General features: G+C 42.5%; 2 protein-coding genes across 2 annotated transcripts in view; one reads left to right on the forward strand and one right to left on the reverse strand.

Annotated features, from left to right (window-relative positions):
- BEX4 (brain expressed X-linked 4) overlaps window positions 1-27,030 on the reverse strand; it is a 667,575-nt gene that overhangs the window by 95,684 nt on the left and 544,861 nt on the right. The gene's annotated exons all lie outside the window — the stretch shown is intronic.
- On the forward strand, window positions 18,370-20,171 carry LOC118720240 (protein PRRC2A-like; the record flags this gene model as incomplete). Its single annotated transcript, XM_036440124.2, is given in 1 exon segment — window positions 18,370-20,171. A coding segment is annotated over 1 exon segment (1,668 nt), but the record flags the coding sequence as incomplete, so codon positions are not given.

The raw sequence follows: 27,030 nt of genomic DNA on the forward strand, positions 1-27,030 counted from the left end.
TTATTTTTGTGTTTATTGTGCTATAAGTAGTCACTGTACATTTTATATGTATTTTTAAAATGGGCTTGCTTTGGTCTTCATGCACCCAAATAAAATTAATTCAATTTTTCATAATGAACTAAGTTAATTTGTTAGACAAATAATTGAGTAAATATCTCATGCTTAATGGTCCAGTGCCCTTCCTAAAAGGCACTCCTATCCCCCATACAGGGCCCTGGGGGGCAGAGTCTGTGGGTATAGATATAGGTGTCCCAAGGCGGTAAGTAGTCTATAGGAAACACATGAGACCCTCCTCAGAAGATCACCAGAGAGCAGAGCGTCTGATAAAAGTGTAATATTACCTAGAAGGAACCTCTGACATGTTCTATCTCCTCAGGAGACCTGGAAAAGCTGCCAATTCTTTAGAAATGTGGGTCCTATGCCTGGCTGAGCTACACACCCACATTTCTGTCTGGCCTCATCAGTATCTCATGTAAGACTTTTGATTAAGTTGTATTTTGAAATTTAGAATATGATTAAGGTAGCATTTTAAATTATTGGAGATATGATAGATGACCTGGTGGACTGGAGATGCTGATCCACCAAAGGGCATACATTCCTCACAGGGACTGAGGAAACCCACCTTGTACTTGAGCCAGAGGCTGTGTTCCACCAGGAATGACCAAGGTGAGCCATAGAGGAGGCCCCCCAAGGACCTTCCCGCTCAAGGAGTGCACAGAAAGGAGATTTGTAAAGAGCTGTTGACTTCAGAATGGGCAGTCTTTATCGTTCCAGAGCCAATGGGCTGGCAAGGGATGGAGGGGGCGTCGTCCCTCTAATGGCCTTCGTCCCTACTGGTCTCTCTCCATGGCTATAGCTCTGTCTCTGAGTTTCCATGATGGCACTGCTATTTCTGCCCAGGTGTCTCCCAACCCTATCCTACCCCATCTTTGACCAAGGCCTTGAGTGTGCCACCTGGAGTTCTGTAGGGTCAGATCACTGTCTGTCACCACTAGTTTCCTCCACAAGACTGACTGCATGATCTCATTGACAGGCCCCCGGAGAACTAAGGAAGGGAAAGTTTTCCCGGATGCCAGCTTCCAGCCTCTGTGGTCCTCTGTCACCCATCTTATGGTGAATCCTCTTTCCCATTGCTGACCCCATGCAGGGCCCATAAGCCCCAGATTTCTCTTTTTCCCCTCATGGCAAATCATCTCATCTGCTGGGATATAAAATGTAGATGAAAGTTGACTCCTTTCCATTGGGACATGGAACCCATTCAGTCTACACTCAGGTCAGACTCCTGGGGCCATCACTGCAGTGGTGACTGAGGATTGGAGGGGACTTCCCAGATGCTTCCTTCCAGACAGAGGCCCTTCAGAAGGTGGCATTCATGTCAGGAAACATATTTCGATGGATATTGCCTGTCCCAAGTCTTGGAGCTGGCTTTCCAGGCTGGACGAGAAGCTGAGATTGGAGCAGCCATCTCCAGGGGAGTGTTAAAAGTGGATTTGCTCTCATGGGCAAACACTTTCCCCAGAGTTCCTTGGCAGTAGTGTCAGATGAGGAAGGAGCTGGTATTGCAAATGGCTTTACCACCTCCTCTCTGTGGCCTGGTTTACTCCACATCAGTATCTTAGTACCTTGAGCCTTCTTACTATCATCACATGTCTTTCTATTTGTTCAAATATAGTTTGGGGCTTTATATGAGTTTAGAGTCTAAACTTTAGACGGTGCTTCTTAAGTTTGTCCAGTCATTTCCTTTTTTCTTTATATCTCCTATTTCATTTTTTTAATACATATGAAGGCCTTTAATAGTTAATAGTTTTATCTGTTACTTTACTACAATAAATTCTCCTTTTCTTTATAGTAAGGTGGGGGTAGTTTCTGATTTGTAATAATACAACAGATACAAAGAGATTTTACCACTTTTTAAAAATATATTTTATTGATTTTCCACAGAGAGGAAGGGAGAGGGATAGAGAGCTAGAAATGTTGATGAGAGAGAAACATCGACCAGCTGCCTCTGCACACCCCGGGGGTGTGCCCACAACCAACGTACATGCCCTTGACCGGAATCGAACCGGGGACCTTTCAGTCCCGCAGACTGACGTTTTATCCACTGAGCCAAACTGGTTTCGGCTTTACCACTTTCTTTGCTTCTAATTACTTGATCTTGTCAACTGAATTGTCAGACACCTCCCACAACAAGGTCAAATATTGAGGAGATAAATGGTCATTTGTCTTGTCCGTGTCTTTAGCAGGAATAATTAGTGTTTCTCCATTTAGTAGAATGCTAGCTTTTTTTCTGAAGTGCGTATGCATATTGTCCTGTTAAGAAAATATTCTCCAATTCTTACTTTTTAATGAATGGGTGTTGTGCTGTTAAATACCTTTCTGCATTTTGAGGTGACCATATAATTGTTGCATTGGCTCTGTTATTACTCTAGATTATATTAATAGATTTCTTGTCATTGAAACACCTTTGTGTTCAACTGTGTTTGATAATATTTTATTTAAGGACATTCTTTCATATTCTTATATAATGTTATATAATGTATAATTTCATTTTTGGTGCATTTTTGCCATTTTAAAATCAGTTTTAAAAATAGATCCAGAAACATAGAAGCATTGAATAGACGGTCAAATCTCAGAGGGAAGATGGGGATAGGTGGGTGAAGGGATGGGGTTGGGTGGGTGGGAAGAGATCAACCAAAGAACTTGTATGCCTATAGCATAACCCATGGACACAGACAATAGGGTGGTGGAGGCCTGGGATGGGGAAGGTGGGGCTGGCTAGAAGAGGTCAATGTGAGGAAAAAGGAGGCATATGTAATACTTTCAATAATAAAGATTTTTTTTTAATTCAGTCCCCTTGTCCTGATGCCTCATATCCGTCCCTTCTCCTTAGATTATGTCACAATCTTATATACTCTATTTGATGTATGTTGTTTATCTCATACACTAGAGGCCTGGTGCATGAATTCATGTACCAGTGGAGTCCCTCAGTTTGGCCTGTAGGATCTGGCCAAAACCAGCTCTCTGACATCCCCCAAGGGGTCCCGGATTGCACAGGCCAGGATGAGGGACCCCACTAGTGCACAATTGGGCCAGGGAGGGACGCAGGACGTCTCCAGAGCATGTCAGGCCCATCTCACTCAGTCACAATCAGCCAGACCCCAGCAACAAGCTAACCTAACAGTTGGAGCATCTGCCCCCTGGTGTTCAGTGAACATTACAGTGACTGATCAACTGGTTGACTGTCTGCCCTCTGGTGGTCAGTGCATATCGTAGCAAGTGGTTGAGCTACTTTAGCATATCATTAGCATATTACACTTTGATTGGTTGAACGGACAACTGAACACTTAACATATTAAACTTTTATTATATAGGATTATCCCAAGAGGGTGTAAGCTCCATAGGGAAAGGAACTTTTCCCATTTGATTAATTATGTCTCCAGATTATATGTTCACATTATAAAGGTAAAAAGAAACAGATAAAAGTAAGTTTAATAGTATACTCTGTTTAATTCATTATATACAAAGTATTATCATTTCAACATGTACTGACTATAAAAATTATTCATGGGATAATTTACATTATTTTTATGTTTTAAGTCTTCAAAGTCTGGGGCATATTTTACACTAACAGCACATTTAATTTGCACAAGCCACATTTCAAGTCCTCAACAGTCACCTATGACTTGAGGCTACTGTACTGAACAGTTCTATGTAGCTTACTATGTTAGCACTAAAGGCCCAGTGCATGAAATTCGTGCATGGTGGTGGTGGGGGGGTGTCCCTCAACCCAGCCTGCACCCTCTCTAATCTGGGACCCCTCAAGAGATGTCCGACTGCCCTCTCCAATCCAGGACTGCTGGCTCCCAACTGCTTGCCTGCCTGCCTCCTGATTGCCCCTAGCCTCTTCTGCCTGCTAGCCTGATCACCCCCTAACCACTACCCTGCCAACCTGATTGATGCTTAACTGCTTCCCTGCCAGCCTGTTTGCCCCTAACTGCCCCCCCTTGCAGGCCTGGTCACCTCTAACTTACTCCCCCCCCCCAACTGCTCTCCCCTGCAGGTCTGGGTCCCCCCCAACTGCCCTTCCCTGCAGGTCCAGTCGCCCCTAACTTCCCTCCTCTGCTGGCCTAGTCACCCCTAACTGCCCTCCCCTGCAGGCTTGATAGCCCCCAACTGCCCTCCATTGCAGGCCTGATCCCTCCCAGCTGCCCTACCCTGCTGGCCATCTTGTGGCAGCCATTTTGTGTCCACATGGGGGCAGTCATCTTTGACCACATGGGGGCAGCCATCTTGTGTGTTGGAGTGATAGTCAATTTGCAGATTACTCTTTTATTAGATAGGATAGAAGCGTGGTGCATGGATGGGGGCCAGCTGGTTTGCCCTGAAGGGTGAACCGGATAAAGGTGGTTGTCAGTGAAACACCTGTTTTGGAGTGGCCTGGGCGAGGGGCCTGTGGTGGTTTTCAGGCCAGCTACGCCCCCTGGTGACCCAAGTGGAGGCCCTGGTATCAGGATTTATTTATCTTCTATAATTGAAACTTTGTAGCCTTGAGTGAAGCCAAGCCTCTTGCTTGCTCTGTGGCCACAGCCATTTTTGTTGGGATTTATTTATCTTCTATAATTAAGACTTCATAGACTTCAGTAGAGGCCAAGGCAGGCCAGGGCTGTGGAAGCCTGGCTTCCTCCATCGCCGAGGGCAACCCAAGCCTCCTGCTCACTCGGTGGCAGCAGCCATCTTGGTTGGCTTAATTTGCATACTCTCTCCTGATTGTCTGGTGGTCATGTCTTGTGGGTGTAGCAGAGTGATGCCTAATTTGCATGTTGCTCTTTTATTATATGGATTGGGACATTTTTAAAAAATATATTTTATTGATTTAAAAAATATATATATATATATTTTATTGATTTTCTTACAGAGAGGAAGGGAGAGAGATAGAGAGCTAGAAACATCGATGAGAGAGAAACATCGACCAGCTGCCTTTTGCACTCCCCCTACCGGGGATGTGCCGGCAACCAATGTACATGCCCTTAGCCGGAATCAAACCTGGGACCTTTCAGTCCGCAGACCGACTCTCTACCGCTGAGCCAAACCGGTTTCGGCTATTTTATTGATTTTTTATAGAGAGGAAGAGAAGGGGACAGAGAGTTAGAAACATGGATGAGAGAGAAACACTGATCAGCTGCCTCTTGCACACCCCCTACTGGGGATGTGCCCACAAACAAGGCACATGCCCTTGACTGGAATTGAACCTGGGACCCTTGAGTCCGAAGGCCGATGCTCTATCCAGTGAGCCAAACCGGTTTGGGTATATATATATATATATATTAGGAGAAGTAGGATATTATTGAAGGGCTTTAGGTAGGGTTTAGGAATAACATGATAGTTTTATATTAACACAGATTACTGAGGCAGAAGAATTGTGGGGAATTGAGAGCATATGCAGGAAATTTGGTTTAGGAGACAGATTGCTAAGAATCAAATAAAACTGCCTAGATGAGGGTGTTGACAGTGGGGAAGGACAGAAAATTAGAAGGACAGTTAGCTAGTAAATTCTATAGGGACTGACAATAATTAGATTCAAATAGCTAGGCTAATTTTATAAATCAGATAATAATTTGGTTATAAAAATTTTTTGTTTTTTGTCAGACAAAGAACAGGTTTGATTGAAACACTGTTTTGAAGTGTTTCCCATTTATTTTCAGATATTGGTTGTGATTTTCATGGAGTTTCAGGACTATGCAAAACTTACTTGGGTTTTTAGTGGATAAATCTAAATAGCTACATGATGGTGCCAAAAGCTTGGTAGTTAATAAGGCTTTTCAGAACTGCTTGCAAATTCCTTCTACAGAAATTTTGCCACCTTGGCTAAGTTATTTTATTTTAAATACAAACATTTATTGAACACAAATGAAAAAAATTGTTGTGTTTATAAAGTAATGATTTATATTTAATCATGTTCTTAAGTCAACAGGCAGACCTTAGTTCTCATTATTTTATACTTGTAAAATTAGAGTTTTCTAAATCCAGTGTGGCACATTCTCATTGGTGCAGAAGAGAAATCCAATCCTATGTTTATTAATTTAAAAATAAGACCAGTAGGATATGTATATAATAGCATTCCATTCCTTTGAAATTTCTCTGTAGCATTTAGGAAGATATACCAAACTTAAGAGATATTTATAAAGCTAATGAATCCAGATGCCTTGATACAATATTTGAAGTGATTTATTAGAAGTTCTGTACTCTATACATAGTAGAATCTTAATATTTGCTGACACATAACTGCAAGTATGAATTAATGAAAACCCAAACCACCTGGCCAAAGAGTGTCACTTTTTACAAATTAAGTAGTGTTTGTTGAATACAAAACATGGAGTGTAGAAATATGTGAATATTAGTGATATAATATTTAGCATACATTGGAGACCCAAAAAGAGGTAATTTATTAATTCATTCTTTGAGTGTTTAATGTGGGCTTGGGGCCATGATTTTAGGATGAGCAAATGACCCTTAATGCCATTAAACAACCACCTTCTAGAAATGTAAATGCCACCAGCACTCACAGCCAAGGATCACCAAGTATAAAACCTGAACTTCTGTCATGGTCTAGAATCATATGCACCACTATGTCCCAAGAAGCCTTCACCATGGGCTAGTTCCACAAAGTGCCAGAAAACACCAGAACCTATAATCATATGTGCCATTAAAGTATTATCAAGTGCCACAATGTGCTACTAGTGTCACTGAGACCTAAAAATGTAAGTTCTATCAGCTTCTAGGTCAGAGGTCAGCCAATTATGGCTTGCAGACTTACCATCTTCTTTACTGATAAATGAAGTTTTATTGAAACATAGACACACCTATTCACTTATACATTTCTATGGCTTCTTTTGTGCTATAATGGCATGGGAATATTTGCAACAGAGACCTTCTGCCTGCAAAGCCTAAAATCTTTACTGTCTGACAAGTGTCATTAATTCCTAGAATCAGATTTGCCATATATATATATATATATATATATATATATATATATATATATATTTGATTTTTTACAGAGAGGAAGGGAGAGGGATAGAGAGTTAGAAACATCAATGAAAGAGACACATTGAGCAGCTGCTTCCTGCACACTCCCCACTGAGGTTGTGCCCACAACCAAGGTACATGCCCTTGACTGGAATTGAACCTGGGACCCTTCAGTCCATAGGCCGATGCTCTATCCACTGAGCAAAACCAGTTAGGGCTGCCTCAAATACTTTAAATCGAAGCTGTTATCAAGTGCAACCAACATATAGAAACACAACTCTTTCAATGAGTAAGCATACAGAAAACCATCTTGGAGGAGTGATTAAGCACTGGGAAAAGCTGCTAAGAAAGTTTGTAGAGTATCTTTTGCATTATATTCAGAATAAATAAAATCATAGAATACTAGAGGCCCAGTGAATAAAATTCATGCATGGGGAGCAGTGTGTGCCCCTCAGCCCAGCCTGCACCCTCTCCAATCTAGGACATCCCTCTCATAATCCAGGACTGCTAGCTCCCAAGTGCTCACCTGCCTGCCTTCCTGATTGCTCCTAATCGCTTCTGCCTGCCAGCCTGATCACCCCCTAACCACTCTCCTGCCAGCCTGTTTGCCCCTAACTGCCATCCTCTGCAGGCCTAATAAACCCCAACTGCCCTCCCTGATGGCCTGTTCTCCCACAACTGGCCTTCCTTGCAGACCTGGTCCCTCCCAACTGCCCTCCTATGCTAGCCATCTTGTGGTGGCCATCTTGTGTCCACATGGGGGCAGCCATCTTGTGTGTTGGAGTGATGGTCAATTTGCATATTACTCTTTTATTAGATAGGATAGACACAGATGATAGGTTTCATCAAAATTGTCATAATTGCTATTGAATCTATAATCTTGACCTATCTTAGGGATATTGATTTTGTAAAAGAAGAAATAAAGAGGGGGAAATAATAAAATTTTTTATACATAAAAAAAATAAAATCAGTTTTATACTTGCTTCATCATTTTATATGTTTTCTATGCCTTCGGAGTAATTTAAATATTGGGATTATGTTGCCTTTAAAGGTCTGCTAGAATTCTGGAGACCCTGGAAAGATCTGAGTCTGGTGCTTTTTCATGGAGATTTATTTAACCTATTTCACTGTTTCTTCTGTGTAACTGGTGAATTTAGACTTTTGGTCTCTATTGAGGTCAATCAAGTAAATTGTATTTTTCTAAAAATGTATCCATTTTGTCTACATTTTCCAATGTATGTGAGTGCGGTTCTGCAAAATTTTCACCTAAGAGACTTGAAACCCTCCTTTATTTTTATTTTTATTTTATTTTTAATTTTTTAATATATTTTGATTTTTTACAGAAAGGAAGAGAGAGGAATAGAGAGTTAGAAACATCGATGAGAGAGAATCATCGATCAGCTGCCTCTTGCACACCCCCTACTGGGGATGTGCCCGCAACCAAGGTACATGCCCTTGACCGGAATCGAACCCGGGACCCTTCAGTCCGCAGGCCAACGCTCTATCTACTGAGCCAAACCAGTTTCGGCTTGAAACCCTCCTTTATTTTAAAGACTATATATCACTCTTGTCATTTTAAATTTTGTATACAGTTATGTACCTCTTAAAGCTGAGAAATGTGTCATTAGGTGATTTCATCATTGTGTGAACGTCATGGAGTGCACTTACACAAGCCTTGGTGGTATAGCCTACTACTGTAATTGTATGTCCCATGCTTTTATAGGCCTGGCACTGCAGTAGGTTTGTTTATACTAGTATCACCACAAACATGATGTTAGTAAAGTGCTGATGGGTATTTTTCAGTTCAATTGCAATCTTATGAGACCATTACTGTAAATGCAGTCCATCATTGACTGGAAGATCATTATATGGTGTCTAACTATAGAATAAAAATATTGAATTGACTCTGTATGTGTGTTTCTATGTCCCCTCTGGCTCTACCACCTTAAATGCACGCTGACAGTTGCAGTTTTACCCTCAGTTGAGCAAAACTAGACTTCCAATCTTGTTTAGACATCCCAGAAAATAGGCTTTTCTGTCATAGAAAACTGATGAATACAGAAAGATTGCTCCAGTTTAGTAAAAATCTAGAAAATGTTAGCTGGCTGTACCCATTAAGTCAGCTGCCTATCTCCATCCATCCCTCCTCCTTGCCCAGCCTCCTGGTCTGAGACTCTCCAAGCTGCAAACCTAAAACCTAGCCACCAGGTGGCATTACATCTATCTCCATTTAAAATATACCTTGAGTGGCCATGATCTCTGCACACATAATAATCTGGCCACTCAGTGTGTGTGTGTGTGTGTGTGTGTGTGTGTGTGTGTGTGTGTGTGTATTTTAGAGGCCCAATGCATGAATTTGTGCATGGATAGGACCTGGCCAGCCTGGCCAGGGGGAGAGGACATGGGCGGTTGGCCGGTCTGACTGCGGGCGAAATTCCTGGTCAAGAGGACAATTTGCATATTAGCCTTTTATTATATAGGATATATACTGAGTGGCCAGATTATTATGCGTTCAGATATCATAATAATCTGGCCACTCAGTGTATATTTTTATTGATTTCAGAGAGGATGTGAGAGGGAGAGAGAGATAGAAATATCATTGATGAGAGGGAATCATCAATTGGTTGCTTCCTGCACGCCCCCTACTAGAGATTGAGCCCACAACCTGGGCATGGGCCCTAGATCAGAATTGAACCTGTGTGTTTCTTATCTCTTTTGTTCATTGGACACAGAAGCAATGTTATCACCCCTGACTTGGCCAGTCCCACTGGCTGGTCTCAGGGAGGGTCTGTGATACTGCTGCTGGGAGTGAGGTGGGGATATTGCTGTTAGGTAGGTCACATTCCACACGGGCTAAATCTCAACATATTTCATTGCAGAACATTATCTTTTTATGGATTGGCTAGGTTGCAAATAAACTCAAGGGCATTCCACACATTAAGCAAGATGGAATCACAGGGACTGGATTTACCTTCCAGATGAAATACACAAAACAGTTTCAGACACTGAGCATCGGATATCACAGGACAATGATTCCTAGAGAGGAGACAAATGAGATGATCCCTGTGATGGCCTCAGTTTACAGCCTTCAGAGAGGCTGCAGGCTGAGGAGCAGGAAAGGAGGGACCGAGAAACCATACGTGGCCATGGAGGAAAGATGTGTGGAGTTCACAGGGCAGAGTCTGCTTTAGAGTCTGCAAAGATCCCTCACCGCCCCCCCCCCCTCCTGAGTTCCCCCTGAGGACTGATCAGTGCACACTTCTAAGGGGAAAGAGCCCTGCAGAACAGAGAGGAATCTTGTGTTCCCACAGCACTGGGAATGGTTGTTCCCTCAGCCCAGCAGATGGAGTCCTCAAGATGTTGAACACAGCTGACAAAGAAGCAATGCAGGCACTTGGCCTTACCTGAACAGGCAGACACTCTGCTCAGGACAGAGTTTCCAACTGAGCTCTCAGGGGTTGTCACTCTGCTGAGGAGAGGGTGCTGTTGGGGGTCCCCAGGGACTCACTGGTCCTGGACTTGCCCTCAGCAGATTCTATGTGGCTGCAAAGCTCTCCATCTAACCGGAGTAGCTTACTGCTTCCCAGCTGATAAGACCTTCAATCTTACTGTTAATCAGACACAACAAAATAAAACGAACTAAAATACAACTTTTCCTCTAGTTAAATAGGCAGGAATTTAAAGTACTGATAATAAGCAATGTGATTGGATTTGGGCAACTGAGTCTGTGGAAGGGAAAAGGCTCCCCAACATCTTGTGACTCAGGGATGTTCCCAGTCTAAAGTAACAGCTTTCCAATTATGGAGAAGGTTGTGGGGAGCTGCTGTGACCCAGCGCCCCTAGTCTCATTCCCAGGATTCCCCTCCCCACCACGCCCCCAAGGGCTCATCTCCTGGTACAGTGTCAGCAATTCAGCCCTGCCACTGATCCTTTGCCCCCTCCCTCGCCCCCCCCCTCCCCAGCCCCACTGCTGAGACCCATCTCCCTTGGGCTCCAAGACAAGCCCCTGCCCCCTCCACAGTTATCCAGAGGCCCCAGCCTGGTGCGGGGCAGGGGCTGGGAAGAGGGGGGCAAATGGAGACATCTGTAATACTTTCAGCAATATCATAATAAAAGGCCGCCGAAACCGGTTTGGTTCTGTGAATAGAGCGTCGGCCTGCAGACTGAAAGCTCCCAGGTTCGATTCCGGTCAAGGGCATGCACCTTGGTTGTGGGCACATCCCCAATAGGAGGTGTGCAGGAGGCAGCTGATCGGTGTTTTTCTCTCATCGATGTTTCTAACTCTCTATCCCTCTCCCTTCCTCTCTGTAAAAAATCAATAAATATATTTATAATAATAATAATAATAATAATAACAACAACAACAATAATAGGCCAAGAGGCATCATGACCAAAATGACCAAATGACCAGTCACCAGGAGGTTTATGGAGCACCTCTCAGCCATAATGACCTAACAACCAGTGGCTATGATGCCCACTGTAGCCAGCAAACTGACCAGATCAGGGGATGGAGCTGACAGCCAACCTCACGGCCCCTTCTCCCTGCCGGCCTGCCCCTTATTGGACTCTCCCACCCCCATCAAGAGCAAAAAGAAAAAAAAAAAGCTGGGTCTCCCCCCCACACCCCCCATCAGCCCACCCTACCACAATAGGCCCACAGCCCTTCCCCCTGGTTGGCCCGCCCCTGATTGCACCTCCTCCCTCAGCCAGCCATGCCCCCAATGGCCCCCCACCATCCTGATCAGCCCACAGCCTCTCCCCCAACTGGACGCACCCCTGATTCTCTCCACACCCCAATAAAGAGTAGAGCTGACTGGCCAATCTCCTGCAGCCCCTCCCTTTGCGTGGCCCCACTCCAGATCAGCCCCCCCTCCCCCCATCCTGATCAGGGGCAGGGCCAGCCAGCCAACCACCAATGGCCCCTCCCCCAGGTCACTGGCCCCTGATCAGCACTCCACCACCCACTCCATTTGAGGGCAAGGCCAGCTGGCCCACTTCTCACAGCCCCTCCCCATGGCTGGCCCTCCCCCAATCAGCCTCCCTACCTCAATCAGGGGCAGGGCCCCTGGCCAATCACCCACAGCTCCTTCCCCCAGCCTGCCTGGTCCTGATCCAGCCCTATCCTCCATGACTGGGGCCAGGCCAACCTCCTGCCATCTCCTCCTCCTGACAGGCCCAGCCCTATCCTCCATGATTGGGGCCAGGCCAGCCAGACCCCACCCATGCACGAATACATGCACTGGAGCAATATATATATATCAGCTTTCTTGTGGGTGGAGTAGCAATTACTTTGTGTATTTACAAGAGTAATAAGTTTATTATAGGTAAAAATACAAATTGTAGAAAAAAAGAAGCTATCATAAGCTTTTAGTAACTTGCCAGCAGAAGGAAAAATCTGTTAGCAAGAGAGTATTATGTGGCTGTCAAGCTTTAAGGATTGGACTGTTGTTTGAATCCCTTCACTACCACCAGTGAGCTCTGTGACCTGGGCTAGTCTCTTAACTTCTCTGAGCCTTAGTTGCATTTGGAAAGGAATAGTTTCTTTCTCCCATAGTTATGAGGTCTATAAAATGTGAAGATTTGGCACAGAGCTATCAGTAGTGATCAGTAGTCATTGGGTACTAAATTGGTATTCTCTGGGGGTCGAATCCAGAAGATGGGGGTAAGAAGTTACCATAGCCTGCTGGCAGTGGTGAGTCCTGAATGGCTTTTAATTACAGGAGCTCTTTTGTTGTTGTTGTTGTTGTTAATCCTCACCTGAGGATATTTTTCCATTGATTTTTAGAGAACATAGAAGGGAGGGGAGAGAGAGAGAGAGATAGATAGAGAGAGAGAGAGAGAGAGAGAGAGAGAGAGAGAGAGAGAGAGAGAGAGAGAGAGAAACATCGAAGTGAGAGAGACACATCTATTGGTTGCCTCCCACAGGAGCCCTGACCAAGGCTGGGGAGAGAGCCTGCAACCCAGGTACATGCCCTTTACCGTAATGAAACCTGGGACCCTTCAGTCAGCAGACGAACACTGTATCCACTGAGCCAAAATGGCTAAGGCAACAACACAGGTATTTTATCCCCTGGTCAGTTACTTCTGTTGGAATATTAATAATTATCACTGTACACAAATGCCTCTGAAACAAAGAGCCTGTCCTGGTTGAATCAGGCATCTTTGACACCCCAGCATCTGCACCTGCCTGCCCCCCGTTTAGGCCATTTACCTGAATGTGTGTGGGGGATGATGATCTGTCCCCTTCTCTTGTTCACATTAGCAATTCATACTTTGCTGTCACTTGCTGAATGTTCTCTGCTTTCCATATACACTTCACATGTGTGCTTTTGTCCAGCCCTTGCTGCAAACCTTTGGGGGGAAGGTACCCCCCATTTCTCAAATAGGAGATGATGACATCACTAGAGCTTCTGCAGCTTCTGCAGTGGGGCCTCCTGGAGCATTCTTGCTGCAGAGCTTAGCTGAAGGAACTTCTTTGGTGGAACAAGGAAGGGAGTCCTTCCCTCCTCACTCAAATGCAAGCGAGCAGAGTTATATAAAGTAATAGCTTTCCTGTGGGTGGAGTAGATATTATTTTGTGTATTTACAAGAGCAATATGAGTTTGTTATAGGTAAAACAAACAAACAAAAAACACATAGAAAAAGAGATAATACCCCATACATAGTAAGATAAGCCCTGCTAATGTTTGCATCTGCACTATAGTCTCCCAGAAGTTTTCTTATGCAGGAATTTTTTTTATTTATATGGATATCCTATATAATAAAGACGTAATATGCAAATTAACCCTCACGCCATAACGCCATAACAAGATGGCAGCACACACAGTGGGCGCAGGGCCGGCTGCTCCACATGCCTGTCACTGAAGTTCCTGCGGCCCCACAGGGGGATGGTAGGTTCAGTGGCCACTCCCCATACCTGCTGCCAGAGTTCTCTCAAGCCCCACTGGGGGGCTAGTCTTGGCTGCTGCTCCTTTTGCCTGCTGACGCAGTTCCTGAGGCCCTGCAGGAGGGCGGGAGGCCCACTCCCCATGCGTGCTGCTGGGATTCCCACAGCTGTGCTGGGTGGGGGGCGAGTCCCCACTGCTGCTGTGTGCTGCTTTCCCGGTGTTCCCTCAGCCCCGCTGGGGAGTGGGTCCTGGCTGCTGCTCTGTGCAGCTTCCACCGGGGTGACCAGGCTGGCAGGGGAGGTCATTTCGAAGCAATCAGGCTGGCAGGGAAGGGCAGTTAGGGGTGATCGGGCCAGCAGGGGAGCAGTTAGGTGTTAATCAGGCCAGCAAGGGAGCAGTTAGGGAGTGATCAGGCAGTTCGATATTCCCTGAGGGGTCCCAGGTTGGAGAGGGTGCAGGCTGGGTTAAGGGACACCCCCATTCTCCCTCCAAGTGCATGAATTTCATGTACTGGGCCTCTAATGTTCATATATCTATATCTATATATCTACTGTATATCTATATCTATATCTATATCTATATCTATATCTATATCTATATCTATATCTATATCTATATCTATATCTATATCTATATCTACAATATATCTATATATAAAAGCTTAAGTGACCAGCCTACTGGTTGACTGGCCAGTAGCTATGATGCGCACTGACCACCAGGGGGCAGACGCTCAACACAGGAGCTGCACAGCTGTAGTCACTTGGTAGCAGCAGTTCTCAGGTGACACACAAACCAGACAGAAAAGAGACTGATTCCGGGGTGTGTTACCTGAGAACTGCCCTCTGGCAATCCAGGACTCCTTAAGGGATGTTGGAGAGCCGGTTTTGTTCCGATCCCCACAGGCCAGGGAACCCCACTGGTGCACGAATCTGTGCACTGGGCCTCTAGTTTATATATAAGAGATAAGATCATATTTTAGTTTTTTAACGTGCTTATATCACTGTAGTAGGTGAAATTTATCCCCCAACAAGATAGGCACAGCCTTAAACACTTAAAATCAATCTTTCTTTTGCAGCACAGAAGTTTTTACTTTTAATAAGATCCAGGTTATCAATCATTGCCTTCATGAATCCTATCCGGTGCTATATCTAAAAAATCATGGCCAAATCCAAGGTCATCTACATTTTCTCCTATGTTATCTTCTTGGAGTTTTATACTTTTGCATTTTACATTTAGATCTGTGATCTTTTTTGAGTTATTCTCGTGAAGGGTATAAGGTCTGTGTCTAGATTCTATTTTTTCTCCCATGTAGATATCCATTTGTTCCAGCAGTATTTGTTGAAGATTGTCTTTTCTCCACTGTATTGTCTTTGCTCTTTATCAAAGATCAGTTGACCATATTTGTGTGGGCCTATTTCTGGGCTCTTCCACTGATCTATTTGGGTATTCTTTTCACCAATATCACATTGTTTTGATTACTGTAGATTTATAAAATTATACACTCTGCTCTGTAAAGATGATACTGTCAGAGAATGAAAAGAGAAGTTACAGACTGGGATAAAGTGTTTGTAAAAGATGTTCTGGAAAAGGATTAGTGTCCAAAATATACAAAGAATTCTTAAAACTCAACAATAAGAAAATGAACAACCCAAATTTTAAAAAATGGGTGAACAATCTCAGCAAATACCACACCATAGAAGATAAACAGATGGCAAGAATACATAGAAAAGATGCTCATATCACATCATTCATCAGCCTTGGTTTGGGAGCCATGGCTGGTTCCTGAGATTTTGAACTGGACCCAGGAAGCAGCACAAGCTATTGCCTTCTGGAAAGGGAATTTGAATGGTAGGATATTAACAGGTACACAACTACTATATGAAAGGTTTTTTATTTCATCTCATTTTAATCCTAACAACTCTATCCAAGACCAATAACTACCCCATTACTCAGTAAGGAGACAGAAGTAAACAATTTAGTGACTTGACTAAGGGAAACAACCTTATAAATTACTGCTTAGAGACGCTAAAGAGGTCCCCCCAACCTCTGTTCTGTGAGCTGACATGCGCTATACCTCAAAGCATTATTTTTCAGTTGTTGTTTTTTTTTTTAAAACAATGTACTAAAGTATTTTTAAATATTAAAAATAATTATAAAGCACAAAATATCACACAAATAGCAGAAAACATAAATTGAAATATCTGTGAAAAGTTTGAGAAATTTTTTACCACTTATATTCATTTTTTACCACTTATATTAGCTTTACATTCTGGATGTACAAAATACTCTTAAACAATAGAGTAAGTCAATGGTATGAAGAGATGAAGCACATAAAAAGCAATATAGCTCTGGCCAATGTGGGGGAGGCAACCTATTGATGTTCCTCTTTCACAGTGATGTTTGTCTCTCTCTCCCCATTCCTCTCTCTAAAATCAATTTTAAAAGTTATACAAACAGGTATTTTTTTTAAAGTAGTATTAATCCCCAGTAAATATCTGGGAACATTCCAAATCAAATAAACAAATTAAATGAAAAAAATCATATTAAGAAGGAAGTCATAAACCATGTAAAATATGATCTCATTTCTGCAAAAGAATATACATTAACATGGGTGAATAGGTATGTGTGTGTCATTAAACAGAAATTAGTATATTATATACAGAGAAAAATCTGGAGAGCAGGCACCAATAAGTTAACAAAGATGGATTTCTGTATTATGATGGGCAAAAGGTACAGGAAGAAGGGAAAAAGAATAATTTCAATTTATTTATATGCATTTCTATATTGTTTTGTACCTGTTAAAAATAAAAAGTATTAGCTGGTAACTGAAAAAGTTCTTGAGATACAGTTTGTAGAGTAGGAAAACCCATAAACAAAATAATAGTGTGGAAATACATTTATTGATTTAGAAACATGTTCATATTCTATTGTTAGAAAATAACACCCTAAAAACATTTCTTTGATAATTAAAAGCATCTGGGTTGGTGGGATATAAAGTGTACTTTAATTTTATAAATTTGCTTTTCCATAATATTTCAAATATGGAACATTTATAAAATGTTGAAAACAACATAACTATGAGCTGATTAAAAATACAATGCTCATATATCCATTGTTTTGGAAACGTGTTCATATATACTCTTTTATGAGTAAAAGAAGATAAAAGCAATGAATTTGATACTGCTTCTAATGTGAGCATGTTTCCACATTGCAAACTTCATACCAACTATTCGTATACAAACTTGTGCAGCTTTCCATTTGGTTCACAGGGGGTTGCACTTCTAGCCTCATGGCTTGAAAATCTAAGTATGGCATGAATATAGGATTACCACTAGTGCAGGGGTCGGCAACCTTTAAGACATAAAGAGCCACTTGGACCTGTTTTCAAAGGAAAAAAAAAACCTGGGAGCCGCAAAACCATTGCGACATTTAAAACAAATATAACACTGCATATATTGTTTCTTACCTTAATGCTATATACCGGATCGTGCAGAAAAAGGATTTTTTCACTTAACAAAAAGAGCCGCATGCGGCTCCGGAGCCTCAGGTTGCCGACACCTGCACTAGTGAATGGAAAGTTCTGGAAAGCTTTGACCTATACAGTGAAATTCATGCCCATTCCTCACTCCTGATTACATTACCTTATCCTTTGCCAAGCCCTCCAGTTGACTTTCAGACCTGAAATTCTGATGCCGATCACCAGGTGGCACCTTTCTCCACATTCTACAGGTTATTTTTCCCCAAAGAAAAGACATAATTTTTAGAAATAGAAACAAAATCTTTTTTAAAAAGTAGATAACTAAATAATTCTGTCTTTGAAAAATTCACATGTATATAAAAGACTGAGAGGATGTATACTGACAAAGTGATTACCTCTAAAAAGTTGGAGAAGCATCCCAGGATGGAAGTCTATTATCTCTGAAAAACATAATACAGATTTATAGGCTCAATGACCAGCCCAGTAGCAATGTGCAATTCTAGTCCCTGGATTGAATCTTCTTAAAATATTTCCCTCTAAAAGGAACCATGCATCCTTGGAGAAATGGCTGAATCCAGGTCTGGGTAGGGATTGTACCAGGTGAGTCTGGACTGAACTCTCATACCAGAAAGCATGTCAAAGACTAAGAAGACAACCTGAGAGGCTCCCACTGACAAAGAGAACAACTTAAACATAAAAAAGATAAATGATGGCAATGGGTTAAAATGCATCAAATATATAAGCATATGTGAGCTTAGTATGACACACAAAACAAACCAATTCACTGTTCATCTTTGGAGGATCCCACAGAAAGAACTCATTATTCTGAAAAGTGGAAATAATGTAAAAGAATGAAATATTTATCCTACCCTTCCCGTGTGTACCATACTTCAGCATAATTTCATAATTGATGAAGAGAAGTTTATTTATAGAAGAATTCCAGCTAATAAATACAAAAGAAAGTTATAAATTAAAATATCACCCTTCTCCCTGACCCCTCACATCTGGAATCGTTTACATTCTGCCACTAGTCGGAAGAGTTACCGGCCTGGCCCCGTGGAGCCCTGGATGGAGCCCCTGAGTCCCTTTGAGGACGTGGCCGCCACGGAGATGAGTCAGTCTGACAGTGGGGTGGACCTGAGTGGGGATTCTCAGGTATCGTCAGGTCCCTGCAGCCAGCGAAGTTCCCCTGATGGAGGACTCAAGGGGGCAGCAGAGGGGCCCCCCAAGCGGCCTGGAGGCCCCTCACCCCTGAATGCTGTTCCTGGTGAGGGTCCACCTGCCTCTGAACCCTCTGAACCTCCTAGGAGACGGCCACATGCCCCCCCTGATGGGGACAGAAAGGAGCTGCCCCGGGAGCAGCCTCTGCCCCCTGGTCCCATCGGCACAGAACGACTGCAGCGCGCGGCCCGCGGCCCGGAGCCCGGCTCCCTGAGGCCATCCCGCCGGCCCGGTCCCCCGGGCCAGTTCGGCACCAGTGACAAGGACTCAGACTTGCGCCTAGTGGTGGGAGACAGTTTAAAAGCAGAGAAGGAGCTCACGGCATCCGTCACTGAGGCCATTCCCATATCCCGAGACTGGGAGCTGCTCCCTAGTGCTGCTGCCTCCGCTGAGCCGCCACCACAGCCCAGGAGCCTGGCGCCCGGGCACTGTGGCCCAGAGCCCAGCCCCGCAGGCCAGCGCTTGTACCCCGAGATCTTCTAAGGCAGCCCCGGGCCTGCCGGCTCCCAGGTTTCAGGGGGAGCCATAGACTCTCAGTTACATCCCAACAATGGGGGCTTCCGCTCTGGGACGCCAGTGCACCCTTACCGGTCACAGCCCCTGTACCTGCCCCCGGGCCCGGCACCCCCCTCAGCACTGCTCTCAGGCGTGGCTGTCAAGGGCCAGTTCCTGGATTTCTCAGCGCTGCAAGCAGCCGAGCTGGGGAAGTTGCCGGCTGGAGTTCTCTACCCGCCACCTTCCTTCCTCTACTCTCCAGCCTTCTGCCCCAGTCCTCTGCCTGACCCGCCCCTGCTTCAGGTGCGCCAGGATCTGCCATCCCCCTCAGATTTTTACTCTACTCCTCTGCAGCCTGGTGGCCAGAGTGGCTTCCTCCCCTCAGGGGCTGCCCAGCAGATGCTTCTACCCATGATGGACTCCCAGCTGCCTGTGGTGAACTTCGGCTCCCTGCCACCAGTGCCGCCTCCTGCCCCACCCCCCCTTTCTCTGTTACCTGTGGGCCCTGCTCTGCAGCCCCCCAGTTTGGCTGTGCGGCCCCCACCTGCTCCTCGGGTGCTGCCTTTGCCTGCCAGGCCCTTCCCCCCTGGCTTGGGGCGAGCAGAGCTTCACCCAGTAGAACTAAAGCCGTTCCAGGACTATCGGAAACTGAGCAGCAACCTTGGAGGGCCCGGATCATCATGTGCTCTTCCAGCTGGAAGGTCTTTCTCTGGCCTCAGTTCCCGTCTCAAAGCCACACCCTCCACCTATAGCGGTGTCTTCCGCACCCAGCACATTGACCTTCACCAGCAGGCCTCCCCGCCTGACGCCCTACGCTGGATGCCGAAGCCTTGGGAGCGGCCAGGGCCACCTTCCCGAGAAGGGCCTTCCTGACGGGCAGAAGAGCCTGGGGCCCGAGGAGACAAGGAGCCTAGGTTGCCCCCACCCCGCTGAGGGAGTTCCTCTTGCCCCTCCCCCCCCAGGCCTTGTATATAGATTATAAATATATAAGGGGAAAGGGGTGGGTGGGAGGGGTTGTGGGGCTGGGGCCTCGCTTCCCCTCCTCCCTGCTCCCCTGGTCCCCTCTCCCTGGGGCCATTTGTTAAAAAAATAATAATAATAAAAGAATTAAAAAAAAAATATCACCCTTCTGCCGGGAACGGTTTGGCTCAGTGGATAGAGCGTCGGTCTGCAGACTGAAAGGTCCCAGGTTCAATTCTGTCAAGGGCATGTACCTTGGTTGCGGGCGCATCCCCAGTAGGGGGTGTGCAAGAGGCAGCTGATCGATGTTTCTCTCTCATCAATGTTTCTAACTCTCTATCCCTCTCCCTTCCTCTCTGTAAAAAATCAATAAAACATATTAAAAAAATAATAAATAAAATATCCTTCTGCAACTTTTAATGAAATGCAGATCTTCAGAGGCTGCAAAAAAATATGAGGTAAAAAGCAGATGGGAAATTTCTCCTGAACTCAGTGATCAATCTCAATGACATAGAAGAAGAGACAACCAGATAAGATGAGCCTCTCAGCATAACACTACAGGATACACACAGAATCACATCTACGGTACTTTTGTCAAAAAACCTGAATATCATCCAGCCTCTAAATCTACTTACCAATTTGAAGGAAATAGGAGGGGACAGTGGAACATGTAAACAACACAATAGAGATACGAGCAACAAAATCTAGATTGCGAACTCTACAGGACAAAATATATAGTTTCTTATGCAAACAAGCTGGAAGGTTAAAAAGAGAGAGAAGGCATTCTTTGGATTAAAAGAGCCTTAACATTTCAAAAAATTAAAATTAAATCCACATGAAATACCATCACACATCTATTTAAAGAATAAATATAAAAATGATGGAAAATGCCATGTTGAATTAATACATGAAAATTCTTAGAAGAGTGCTAGGCGTAGAGTAACAACTCAATGAATGCTAGATGCTTTTATGCAATATTTACAAGCTGAGTTTATTATTATTTTGATAGTTTGAGTTTGCATGTGTCATTAATAAAGCTTAATGATCTATCAAGTGAATTCTATTCATCAACAGATGCATATTTTAAATGATTAATTTTCACTATTATTTGGATACCTAACTGTGTTGATAATGTCTGGAAAGCTCTTGGACCAACTGATCTCAGGAAACAACCATTTCTGCATGTGGCTACAGAAAGAGGAAGGTGCACCTGTTTTTGATTCAGTAGGCCCAGGTAACTGCAATTTTACCTAGCACTCCCTGATGGTTCTGATGAAATAGACAATGGACTACACTTGGAGGAATCCTTACTTAAACAGCTGACATTTGTGTAACATTAATTTATCTTTACCATGCAGAGTTCTATAGTATCTGAGGTGTCTCCATCAGCTCCTGTTTCAGAATGCACACCCTTTCCTGAGGTTTCACTAGGAGGGAGAATCAGGGGATAAGACAGCACATGGACCAGAGAGGAGTGGTGAGAGGATGGGAAAACGCATGAAATGCAGGGAAAGGGGTGACAGTGTGGTTCCTGTCCCCATTCAGTTCACTGGAGGCTGTGCAATGATGCTTTGCCTCTTCCCCAACTGATCACACCCCACTTTCCCTCACAGCAGTGGCACTGAAGCTCACATTGTGGAAACGTGGGCTCACCCCTGCTTGCTGTTACATGTCCCAGTGTTCTCTCTGGTAGTCATGCTATGATGCTAAGGCCAGAGGTATCACATTGACAGAATAAAGGTGGCAAAATAAGAATGAAGAAATAAAATTCGGTGAGGGCATATTGATACTACAATTTGTACGTTGCTGTTTTCACACACTTTTTCTGTTCAATTTCTCAAAGTGATGCTCTAAGGTGGGCATCATTACTTCCTTTCGACATATGGCGACATGGGCTCACAGAGCAAAGTACTTGCTCAAAGATGTCTAGGGAAATATCAAATGGACATAGAGGCCTTCTTGAAGGACCTTATACTGGCTGATTCTGGGACAATTGGAGCATCAAAATCTGTAATAATAATAACAAAATATAATTCTTTGACCATAATAGGAATTTATGAGTCACAGTGATATAAATAAAATTTGAATAAATACATAAATAATTGAATAATAAGGGAGAAATGAAAGCTCTATCCTAAGATAAAGCCACCTAATTAATCTAGAAGGAATGAGGAATAAGAAAAGCAACACTTGACAATTGCCATAGTAACGATTGAGGTAAGAGTCCTGAACAGATGCTCAGTCTGTACCAACTCCCACAGCAGGCACTAGGTCACCATGGTAACCATGCTGGTCATGGAAAGCTGGAAAAATCTGGTTCCTAGCATGTGCTGGAATGGAACAGTTCTGACATAACACACAGAAATTAACCGCAAGTATTCCTCACAACAAGTGTTCCTGGAAGCTTCAGTATATACTAGTACAAATACAATCATGCGCAAAGCTCTTTCTTTCCCTTTCTGTCTCTCTCACCAACCAAACTCCCAGGAATTCATTGTGGATGGATTTACTGTGAAATTGAAAAAACAACAAAACAAAACACAAAGAGACAAAAGGAAATAAACAAACAAACAAACAAACAAACAAAACCTCACAATTCAACAGATTTAATTCTAACTATATATGTTCTTTCAGTGACAGGCTTAAATGCAGATGCCCGGTAGAATTGTATCTGGACATTTTTCTTCCTAGTTTCAATAGATCATCAATAACAGATAAAAGCTGAAACCAGTTTGGCTCAGTGGATAGAGCGTCAGCCTGCGGACTGAAAGGTCCCAGGTTTAATTCTGGTTAAGGGCATGTACCTTAGTTGTGGGCACATCCCCAATAGGAGGTGTGCAGAAGGAAGCTGATAGATGTTTCTCTCTCATTAATGTTTCTAACTCTATATCCCTCTCTCTCTCTGTAAAAAAACCAATAAAATATATATTTTTAAAAAAGATATGAGAGAAAAAAAAAAAAAGAATAACGGATAAAAGCTGATTGAGAAATACATATTATGCATCAATTATCTTTTCTATTCCATAGTAGCATGTGCTTTCAAACAAAAAGATTCCTCAATATCTATTGTTATACAATTGGCTGCTGACAATTCAGTGAAAATATAAACATTAGCAATTGTAATAGAAAATAATGGCGGTTACAGTAGCATAAAAAAGTATGGAATTGCCCTGGCTGGTTTGGTTCACTGGATGGAGTGTCGGCTTGCAGACTGAAGAGTCCAGGGTTTGGTTCTGGTCAAGGGCACATGCTAAGATTGCAGGCATGGTCTCCAGTGTGGGAAAAGCAGGAGGCAGCCGATTGGTGATTCTCTCCCATCATTGATGTTTCTATCTCTCTCTACCTCTCCCTTCCTCTCTGAAACCAATAAACATTAAAATAATTTTTAAAAGAAGCATGGAACACTTAGAAATAATCTGCCCACAGATGTGCAATGTCTACACACAGAACACTACAAATCATTGCTGAGAGACATCAAAGAAAACCTAATTAGTGAAGAGATATCTTATGTACATGGTCCAGAAGGTACAGTATTGTGAAGATGTCAGTTCTGCTCAAACTGATCTACAGTTTCAGTTCAATCCCAATAAAAATTCCACAGACATTAAAAAAAAAAGAAAATTGACAGGATAATTCTAAAGTTCACATGAAAACAATAAGAACCTAGACTATGAAAACAATTTTGAAAAGTACAGAGCTGAAGGATGAATACTACCTGATATCAACTCATTTTAAACCTTCAATAATCAAGACAGTGTAATATTGGCATCAAGGTAGACAAGAAGATCAAAAGAACAGAATAAAGACATAAGAAATATGTTTTGAAAAAAGCCAGTCAGAAAAAGACAAGTACCATATGATTTCACTTACAAGTGGAACCTAATGAACAAAATAAACTGACAAAATAGAAACAAACTTGTAGATACAGAGAACAGACTAACAGCTCTAAGACTGGAGGGGGTTGGGGGACTGGGTGAAAAGGTGAAGGGATTAAAACCCCTCACAAAAACTCATAGACACAGACAACAGTATGATGATTACCAGAGGGAAAAGGAGTTGGGGAAGGTAAGGGAGGGTAAAGATGGGATAAATGGTGATGGAAGGAGATTTGACTTGGGGTGGGAACACACAATACAATATACAGATGATGTATTACAGAATTGCACATCTGAAACCTATATAATTTTATTAACCAGTGTCACCCCAATAAATTTAAAATAATAACTATTATTATTAACATTTTACCAAAAAGAAAAACTGACCCAAATTTATATGGATACCTAATGTTTACATAAATCAAAACCAGTTTTTAAAAAAGCCAATTCGGTGTGGAAGGTCTAATCTTTTCAACAAATGGTGCTGAACAGTGGCTATCCTTATACAAATAAATTAACTCTGATTCATAAATGCACCACATAGAAAATACAACTCAAAATGGATCTTAGACCTAAATATATAAAATCTAAAGCTATGAAATGTCTTGAAGAAAATTCTTGTGCTCTTGGGTTAAGTTATGTCTTTCTTATATATGACAAGAAAGCAAAATCTAAACTGTATAGGAACATACACGTAAATAGGACTTCCTCAAAATTAAACAAAAACAGACCCAGAGACAGAGATTGATTTGACTATCAATCAGATAGTCAAACCTCAGAGAGAAGGTAGGGGAGGGTGGGGGTACAGGGAAGAGATCAATCAAAGGACTTGTATGCATGCATATAAGCCTAACCAATGGACACAGACACCAGGGGCATGAGGGCATGAGTGGGAGAGAGGGGGAGGCAATGGAGGGATAATGTCAGATATGTAATATATTAATCATTAAAGGAAAAAAAAAATTTCTCTTCAAAAGAGAATGGAAAGATCAGCCAAAGACTGGGAAAAATATTTGCACATCATATATCTGACAAAAGGCTTGTATCCAGAATACAGAAAATCTCCCCAAAGGCAATAAGAAACCACCAGACACTTCACTAAATAAATGGGCAGATGATTTTAAAAGACTCTTTACCAAGAATATGCAAATAGTAAGTAATCACATGAAGAGATGCTCAACATCCTTACTCATTCGGAAAGTGTAAATGAAAGCTACAATGAGACACCACTACACCTCTGTGAAAATTACTAAAATTAAAAAGATTGAACGTTGCCAAAACCGGTTTGGCTCAGTGGCAGAGCGTCAGTCTGCGGACTGAAGGGTTCCGGGTTCAATTCTGGTCAAGGGCAGGTACATTGGTTGTGGGCACATCCCCAGTGGGGGATGTGCAAGAGGCAGCTGGTCGATGTTTCTCTCTCATCGATGTTTCTAGCTCTCTATCTCTCTCCCTTCCTCTCTGTAAAAAATCAATAAAATATATATTTTTTTTTAAAAAAAGATTTTTTTTTTAAAAAAAAAAGATTGAACGGGCAAGGTTGTGGAAGATAGAACTCTCATACACTGCTGGAGAGAATGAAAAAATGGCAGCATCTTAACAATGTTAAGCTTACATTCCACTTTAGGACCCAGCTATTTCACTCCTAGTATTTACTGAGAGAAAGAAAGAATATGTCCATGCAGACATGACACAAATGTTTATAGCACCTTTACTTAAAAGAGCCTCAAATGGAAAACAACTCAACCAACCAGCAAAAGCTGGATGGTAAACAAATTATGACATATCCATCTAATGGAATACTACTTAGCCATAAAAAAGGAATATTCAAGCATGCAGCAACATGGATAAATATAAAAGTAAATAGGTTGAATATAAGAAGCCAGACAGAAGAAAATAGTCTGCAGTATTCCATTTATATGAAATTATAGGAAATTAAAATTAATCTACTGTGACGGAAGATCAGTGGTTGTCTAAAAACAGGGAAGGGTGGGAGAGACAGAGAGGCTGGATTTAGTTAAATAAGATGATTACAACAAAGGGGCAGGAAAAAGGTTTTGGCAGTGATGACTATGTTCATAACCTTGACTGTAATGGTTTTACAATGTATCCACATCCCACAACTTGGTAAAGCAAATACTTTAAATATGTGCAGTGTATTTGGATACCAATCATACGGCAATAGAACGTTTAAATTGTATTTTTCTAAGTCATATATGAACAGATTCAGATTATATATTATCAAATTGATACACAATACATATATCAAAAACCGAAATAACCATTTGAAATGATACATCTAAATATTTAGGAAAAGTTGATGCATATTTCCATGTTAAGTACAGAAATGAAAATGTTACTACCAGACAAAATAATCAGTGATATTTAAGAATATTACATGCTTTTTTTTTTTTTTTTAACAGAACATGGCTATATATTATAGCACAGGACAAACTTTAGGATAATTGTTATTTTGAAAATGATAAATCTTTTTTTTAACATATTTTATTTTTTTACAGAGAGAAAGGGAGAGGGATAGAGTTAGAAACATTGATGAGAGAAACATCGATCAGCTGCCTCCTGCACACTCTCCACTGGGTATGTGCCCACAACCAAGGTACATACCCCTGACCAGAATCGAACCTGGGACCCTTGAGTCCACAGGCCAACGTTCTATCCACTGACCCAAACTGGATAGGGAGATGATAAATTTTTTTAACCTCTTTTAACTAACAGTAAAATTTCCTGATTCTACAAAACTTCACTATAGAAAGGATAAAAACCTGGCTACCTAGAAATAATTCATATTATAATCTCACAATATCTTGGAAAGAAAACCCCTACATATTCAATACCCATCTGATGGTATGGATGGGAATAACTGATTACTATTTATATATATCAAAACATATATATATGTATTGCCCAACCATGATACATATCTAGGTCCTTCCTCAAGCTGGACACTTAATTGCTTTTAGACAAAGAAAGCTTCTCTAGACGGGCTCAGGGCTACTGATAAGCATATAGCTGCTGTTGGACTAAAATTCCACCTGCTCAACCTCTTCCCCCAGGATGACATTCCACCGGCTAA

Source organism: Pipistrellus kuhlii, unplaced genomic scaffold (genome assembly GCF_014108245.1).
Source record: "Pipistrellus kuhlii isolate mPipKuh1 unplaced genomic scaffold, mPipKuh1.p scaffold_m20_p_16, whole genome shotgun sequence".
NCBI lineage: Eukaryota > Metazoa > Chordata > Mammalia > Chiroptera > Vespertilionidae > Pipistrellus > Pipistrellus kuhlii.